Genomic DNA, 8,239 nt, shown 5'->3' on the forward strand with positions numbered 1-8,239 from the left:
ATAAGACAAAATATTGAAGGATCAATAAGGACTTAATGTGAATAAAAATGTTTCTAAATTTACAGATCCAGATTTTCCAAGCCACTAGATTTAACCATAATGGTAAAATTTTAAAGTTCCATATTGAGATGAAATAATCACTCAATTAGCTCCTATAAATCTCAGCGTCTCATAAAAAGATAAAGGCTTCAAGAGTGCTCAGAAACACATTTCTTGAGGAAATTGATGAAGATCTACCTAACAGTCTAGGAATTTAAATGTATGCTATTGGTATCATACTGTTCAAAATGTTGAATTAAAGGACTAAGCTTTCCAAGGGATAGAAGTATAAAGTTTTAATCCAATGCTCTGTTTTAATTTTTCATACAGAAACTGATTCTTTTTTTCTTGTAGTAATTTTAGGACAAACCATATGATAAAACATCAATACTAATATTTTTATTTTAGGATTGAAAATATTGAAGGTGTAAAAAAATGGAGAAAGGAATATGAAATATTCAATTGCCATTTCCAATGGTTACATTTTTAAAATACTCTTAAGTTGATATCAATAACTCATATTTCATATGATGAACCAAGTTATGAAAGAAAGGGATAAAAGCTCTGAAGCCGTAGGTTAGATGGTTTTTCTTAAAGTCTTGCCTATTTGGGGAAAAGTATAAAAAGGATGCCTATTTCAAGGACATTTACAGCTCTTATGTTTAAAATGCCAGATCATCAGCTTCTTAATTAAGAAAACAATTACTGATGAAGTCTTAATTAAGAAGTCTTTTATCTCTCAAGCAAGGGAACAGGAAAGAGGAAAGGAGTGAGTGAAACACTCATTCCAATTGTCATGAAAATCAATCAATTTTAAAAAATAAACTAGTGTCCCTCAGTATCCATAGGGGATTGATTCCAGGATCTCCTGCAGATACCAAAATCCACGGATGCTGAAGTCCCTGATGTAAAATGGCATAGTATTTGCATATAACCTACACACATCCTCCTGTATATGTTGAGTCATCTCTAAATTACTTATAGTCACTAATACAAGGTGTTTTCAAAAAGTTCATGGAAAGATTTGTATTATCTTTTACTATCAGTTTTCCAAGAACTTTTTGAAGTACCCTCGTACAATGTAAATGCCGCATAAACAGTTGTTATACTGTATTGTTTAGAGAATAATGGTAATGAAAAAAATGTCTGTACACATTCAGTGCAGACGCGATTTTTTTTCGAATATTTTCAACCTGCCATTGGTTGAATCCATGGGTGTGGGCCAATTCCACATGTGTATATATGTATAAGTATGTGTGTGTATATAGGCATATGTATATTTACACACACATATACAGTGAAAAAATTCATCATACTATACCTTTTCTTCTAGTTTTCGTGAGAGAAAAAGAACGGCACCATCGAATGCTTTTGCTTTGTTGGAAATTTCACTATGACTATAAAGCAAAGCAGTTCTCAGCCTTCTGGACTCTAAATCTGGACTGTATGTCACATGGTACTGGTATAGCTGCCAGTTCTGGGGAAAATCTAAATTAAAGAGATTTGTGACTAGTTTCACAGGTATTCCACTGGAACCTGAGGAAGACAAATAAAAAAAGTGCTTTTTAACCAAAAAAAAAAATCACACCATGTTCATATTAATGACATAATATAAAAATTTATTTGCATATGCATAGTAGTTGCTGTAAAGCAAGGATTTTTGCTCATTGACACAAGATAAACTCTAAAACCTGCAGCTTGATAACACTGTTGGGAGTTAAAATGGGATCGTGTGTGAAGCGGGCCTCATACAAACCAAGCTCAGACACTGACATTCTTGTCCTTGGGAGGAGAGAAGCATCTGAACTCAACTGCCCCAGGACTCCTTCCAAAGCTTGCCTTGCAGCTCTGATTCTCTGCAATTCAAATCAGCTCGACTAATATTTTCAGATGCTGCTCTGAAATTATGCTGCTCTTAGATTATAGAGAAATTGTCCAATGCTTACTATGAATTCACCCGCCAACCTCTGGGAAATAATCAAAAGTTAATCATACTTCTGAAAATTCTGAAAAAGTTCAATCAGTGGTTAGACCACTGTACGAGTCCCAGAGAAGGCCTCGGAGACTGATGGGAGGGTTGGGGAGGGTGGAAGGAATTTTCTGTTCTGAAAATAGACAGGGCCTCTGGGCTTCTATTTTCTGCAGGCACATGGAGGCCATGTGTGCTTTCAGGAATCCATCCCCCTACACAAATTTTTATTCATATCTTAAAAGTCTACAGGACAAAATTAGAGATGGCTACGATAGTTGATTAGTGCTCAGGACAGTGTAAGCTCCCCCTAGGACAGAATCTAGGAGGGCACAAAGGAGATAATTCTTGCCTCTCCTTATAGGGAATCATCCAGTTTTTGTCTTATAGAAAAGAATTATATGAAATAGGCACTATTTTGCTTTTCTCATGGAAGAAGTGGGAACATGAACCCCTGAGGCTGGGAGGAAGGAAAAGTGTCATGTGTGCCTCAGCACTTCCTCAGCTTTGACACGGGGTATATATCAGGTAGGAGCTAGGAAATCATTGTGCTATTTTAGGTAAAGAAAAGCTTTCTTTTGTTCTCCCGGATCCTGAGGAAATGGCAACATATTTTAGCTGCATAAGTGGACAGAGAGAAGTCAATCTAGAATATCAGAGCTGGCAAGACCCTTCGAGAGCATCTATACCAGTGTTTTCAAACTGCAGCCAGGCCCCATCAGTGCTGCAGTTGTGAAATTAAGTGAGATGAACTGCATGTTTAAAGAAAAGACCAGTATACAACAGAATGGAGGAGAGTGCCTGACATGTAGTAAGGATGAGCACTGTTTCCTGAAACTTCTGTTTCAATTGTGTGGGTGCAGTCTGTGCTAGACAATGCTGGATAATAATACATCTATTTCTTATTTTGCTGCCTGGTTAAAAAAAAGTTTGAAAAGCACTGATCTGAGTGAGTCAATGAATCCAATGAAAACAACAAGCCTTCTTCCCAGAAAATACATATACCCACAATTGTGCATGCAATTTCAGGGGTGAGCTTGGAATCTGGATGAAGAATTCCCAAAATAGGCCATGTCTTTCTTTTCATGGCTGAAGTCTAGAAGGTTATTATTTCCCCACATAGGATAAAGATTGGGAAAGAGAAGAAGCATCTTTTTAACCCCCACCCCAGGTGTAAGGAGAAAATCTTTTCCAAAAGTGTGGTGTAGTTTTGGGGAAGATATTATTTCTATTAATAAAAGAGAAAATTAAGGCTAAAAAAAATGAAAGCGTCTAGACAACGCCTTGAACATAGCAGATGTCCAGTATATATCTGCTAAATGAATATATGAACTTGTTTATTTTAGACCTAGAAACTGAAATTCCTGAAGCAAGATTTGGTAACATGAAAAAAAAAGTAAGTAACACAAAGACTGGGTACCTGTTTTACAATCTTTCACATGTGCCAATTTCTCTCTGGTACAGATACCCAAATCCATGAAGTTCCGTCCAATTTTCACACCTCTTTCCATGAAGGTACTTCTAACATCACCAGAAGATATGCCATCTTCATCTAAAACATGAAGAGAACACAGTAATATCTCATACTTCACTATAGTTACATTGTTTATAATTACTATATCAGAAAATGCATCTACAATCAAAACTCCAGATTCCTGTAGTTTTTTATAAAACTTGTCCACATTGGTAAAAACATTCATGACTATAAAGAAGTCTTCTGCCTAAAAATTGAAAGTTTTGAAGCGAGCATGGAAGATTTTGTTAGAAGTAAGAGACCTTGAGCTAGTCCTAGCTCTTATAATATTGCAGACTTTCTCTTCTTGGCTAGAAGGAAGCTCTATATAGTTGGTTAGTGCTGTAACTCCCTAGCTCTATCTCCCTGTGCCCCACTCCACTCCTATTTATGGAGGACAGCTCTCCCTCCTTTAGCTCTTGTGTAACACACTGAAAAGTTACACTGTCCGCAACAAATTCTGCACAGAAATGGGCTGAATCTCTCACCTTTGCCACTGAAAAGCAGAGAAATTTCCCAGAACACTGTCATCAGTTTTTATGCTACAAAGCCAGTGTTTCATCTTGGAGCATATCACTTACCATTAGCTCCTAGAAAATAGGAAACTAAAATCTGTTTCCAAATGAGTATTTCCTGTTTAAATTTTAAGACAGGAGAAATTGACTAATTGGATATACCTTTGACACTTTGAAAATAACATTAAAATATAAAAATACAAGATATTACTACAGAGTAATATGACTATTAGCATGATGAATCTCTAGGACTCTGACTTGACCACTGTCCTTTGAGGGAGTGTCTCAAATGGCACTGCCTCTTGCTCAAAACTGCCACCTATATCTTTCTCAGGAGAGTATGAGTCTCCCAGGAAAATCACAAAACTTATTTAATTTTTAAAAATTCTATTTCCCACACTAGTTTGTCTGTGTCATTCACTGCTCTTGGTTTCAAAAGACATTTGGCAGTTTCTAAAATTCAAGCTACCGTAGAATGGTGGTTGCCGGGGACTGGGGTGGAGGAGTAAAGGGGGGTTATTGTTTAATGAGTACAGAGTTTCAGCTTTGTGAGATTAAAAAAGTTCTAGAGATGGATGGTGGTAACAGTGGTACAACAATATGAATGCACTTAATATCCCCAGACTGTACACTTAAACATAGGTTAATATGGTAAATTTTATGTTATTTATATTTTGCCACAATTTAAATAAGAAAATAAATAAAAATTCAATCTGACCTCCACGGATGGAACGTTTCCATCACTTGCTATTCAGAAGAATGTGCAGCAGACATGGAAAGAAAATCCCCCGAGCTGGACTAATGTTTGAATGGTGGCAGCAGTGAGGGGCCTGACGCCCTGCCTCTCAAAGCATATCTTCTGTGCTCACATGCAGCATGTAGATTTGTGTGAGTTCAGATCACAGGGGGTAATTGGGTAGAGCTGGAAAAACCCCAGCAAGAAACAGGAGAGCCAGGCATGAGATGGGTGGAGGGACGAGACCCTCAGAGTCTGGGAGATCTTAAGTGCTTACAGATTGCACATTTATTAGAAATCAATCACTTAACTTCATGGTCAGAACAAGGGAGATGGCTAACAGGTTTCATCTGGGGTTATGGGTTGAATTGTGTTCCCCTAAATTTCATATGTTGAAGTCCTATCCCCCAGTCCCTTAAAATGTAACTGTTTTGGAGATAGAGACTTTAAAGAGTTGATTAGGTTAAAGTGACGTTATTAAGGTGGTCCCTAATCCAATATGACTGATGTCATAAGAGGAATTGGAACACAGAACTGCACAAAGGAAAGATCATGTGAACACAGAGAGAAGAAGCCATCTATCAGCCCAGGAGGGAGGCCTCAGAAGAAACCTATCTTGCTGACACCTGGATCTCAGGCTTCAAGCCTCCAAAATTGTAAGAAAATATACTCCTGTTGTTTACGGCATCTAGTCTGTGCTACTTTGTTAAGGCAGCTCTAGCAAACTAATATATCAGGCATGCCAACTCGCACTATGTGATAGTGGCTCCTCAGAATAGAGTGTTGACAAGTATCCTTAGACCAGATCCGGCTTTGCAGTGAAGTGAGCTACCATCAAATGGAGCTGTCTACCACAGGTGGGACGGAAGAAGGGACCATGGCAGCATGTGTGCCAGGTTTCTACCATCCCTGCAAGGCAACAGTATTGGCATTTGTATACCATGAAGATGTTTTAAATATTTTCTCAAAATTCTTCAGCGAACAGAAAGGATCAGAAACTGGCTTCCTAATGTCTTTGGATTCCCATCTACCAAGCACTGTCAGGAAATTCAGCAGCTGACTCTCTGTCAGGAAGTCCCAAAAGAACATGACAAAGGGGGATTCTTCAAGAAAAGGAAAATGGGATGTTCCAGAAGTGAGCCTGCTGCTATAAGGCTTATGGAGTCACTCCTGCTCCATTCAGATTGAATGAAACTAAATGAAACAGACTGAGTCTCACTTACCTTTCTGTAAAGTCCTTTTTGTTCCCACAAAGCCACTGCTAGAGGATGCTTCATTGTCACTAAGATCAACAGATGGAGGCTAAAATGGGCAAAAAATGTCTTGTTCATATTTAACGGTTAAGTCACAAACCAAAAGCTTATCACAAAATAGGAGTAGTATCATAAATCATTAGTTTAGCATGAACTAAGAAAAAATGTTAAAAAGTAAAAACCCTTGAGAGGTAAGAAGACAATGCCATTCTAGAAAAAGAGGATAAGGACAAACTGTGGTTTTCCCCACTCATCAAACTTTGATTTTAGCACCAACTGTGAACCAGATACAGCTTTAGACCCTGGAGGTGTAAAGAGGCAGGGATGTCATCCTTGTGCCCAGGGAGCTAATCAGAGGGAACACGGCCCAGACGTGCACAGGTCTCATGCTTCCATGGCCCAGAGGACCTGAGTCACCAACTCAGATAATGACGCTATCTGAAAAACTGGGCCAAAATTAGTTCACAAAATACGTAGGTGGAGGGAACCATTAATATTTTCTCTTTTCACAGTCACTACTTCTCTTTTCTCAAGAAGTTACTGTATCTCCATCTGCTACAAAATGAAGTCAGGAAAAGACAACTTCATGAGAGTAAAGGCATAATGACCACAGACGACTCACTTGAGTACTTTTTGGTCTAAGAGGCAGCTCCAAACACTAAGAGTACATAGTTGTAACATCACTCAAAAGTTGTTTATTTGCACGTCAATTCAATCTAGCTGCCAAAGGCCAGCAAGGAGCCCTACCATGGTGGTTGCTCAAGCAACAGTAGTTGTATCTAAACCACATCTGTGTTTGAGATTACTTATATATACCAATACACAAAACAAATTGTATTAGATTATACGCCATGTAATGGTATAAAGGTACATCAATTTTTACCAGGCAATTTAAAACCAAACTGAGCAATTAAAACTCAGAAAGTAGAAGAGAATGACACACTTGCCTCCAATCTGCAGTCTTCTCCACTGAATAATACACCTACATTAACATCTTACTCAGATACCATCCCTAGAAGGAAAAAATGTGAGAACCCCCAGAAAGCCTCAAAGTTGAGAGAAAGGATAACACACTACTTCCTAACAGACAAGAGAAGACAAGCAGAGGAAAGCACTGTCCAGGCTGCAGATAGATAGGAGAGAAGGAAACAATGCGAGCCAGGCATTCTACACACCGAGGGCGAGGCCTGCGGGCGCCCCACTTCCGCGGCTCTGGGGCTGCGGGCGAGGCCTCGCGCCCTCACGCGGGCCCGTCCACTCATGTTCCCGAGGATCCCAGAGTGGCTTCTAGAACTGCGAAGTCTCAAAAGAGTATTTTTTCTTTGCCTAAGATGGCGAGGCTGCGACAGGGAGGCGACAGGTGCGTGGCGTCCTCCTACCTGTGCAGGGGCTGGACACGCAGCCAGGCAAGGCTCACGCATGGACGGAGGCGGCGCACTGGGTGGGGGTGGGGGGACCGCACGTGGGCCTGGGCGGGGCAGGGGTTCCGATTTCCCTTTTCTTCTCATCAGCCCCCACACCTTACATTTGGTATTATCCAACTTTTTAGTTTTTGACAATTTTATACGTGTAAGGTAGCATGCAACTGTTGTGGGGTTTTTATGCTTGTATTTTCTGCTCAGTCATGTGGATACGCACCTCTTCTTATATGTGATAGTTTTGGAGTTTTCCGTTTTCTGAATTGCCTGTTTACATCCATTGCCCATTTTTAAAATCTGGTTTCTCATCATTTTCTTTGTGATTTGGAAGAAACCTTATCGATCTATCTATGTGTATGTATGTATATATATTGCAAATATCTACTCCCAAATCAACCACCTGTTAATTTTGACTGTGCAGTGCTTTATCTCATCAAAATCCTAAATTTTTCTGTATTGAAATCCAGCAATTTTTTATTTTTATAGTTTGTGCATTTGGGGTCTTTTTGAAAGAAAATTTCTCCTGCTCTAAGTTTATAAGGACAAGGACTTCATATGACATTTTCTTTCATTAGCTTTGTAAATTTACTGCTCACATTAAATATCTTCTGTCCCTCAGAAGTTTACACACACAAACATTTGTATATATGTATGTGGTGTGAAGAAGGGAACCCAACCTTATTGCCATATAGTCAGACATTTTTCCTTAACAGCATCCATTAAATTATATCTATTTTCTTTACAGGTTTGGGGAGACACTTCCAACAATGACAAATCCCCATATACACATATAACT

At 39.0% G+C, this 8,239-nt stretch overlaps 1 protein-coding gene across 1 annotated transcript in view; it reads right to left on the reverse strand.

The window, feature by feature from the left end:
* PIWIL4 (piwi like RNA-mediated gene silencing 4) overlaps positions 1-7,287 on the reverse strand; it is a 45,652-nt gene extending 38,365 nt beyond the window's left edge. Inside the window, exons 1-4 of the mRNA XM_063095590.1 lie at positions 7,201-7,287; positions 5,996-6,074; positions 3,429-3,560; positions 1,361-1,575 (exon numbers count right to left, since the gene is read on the reverse strand). Coding sequence (XP_062951660.1) covers positions 1,361-1,575; positions 3,429-3,560; positions 5,996-6,074; positions 7,201-7,287 — 513 coding nt within the window. The remainder of the gene's footprint in view (positions 1-1,360; positions 1,576-3,428; positions 3,561-5,995; positions 6,075-7,200) is intronic.
* Positions 7,288-8,239: the final 952 nt, after the last annotated feature.

Source organism: Cynocephalus volans, chromosome 4 (assembly GCF_027409185.1).
Source record: "Cynocephalus volans isolate mCynVol1 chromosome 4, mCynVol1.pri, whole genome shotgun sequence".
Taxonomy (NCBI): domain Eukaryota; kingdom Metazoa; phylum Chordata; class Mammalia; order Dermoptera; family Cynocephalidae; genus Cynocephalus; species Cynocephalus volans.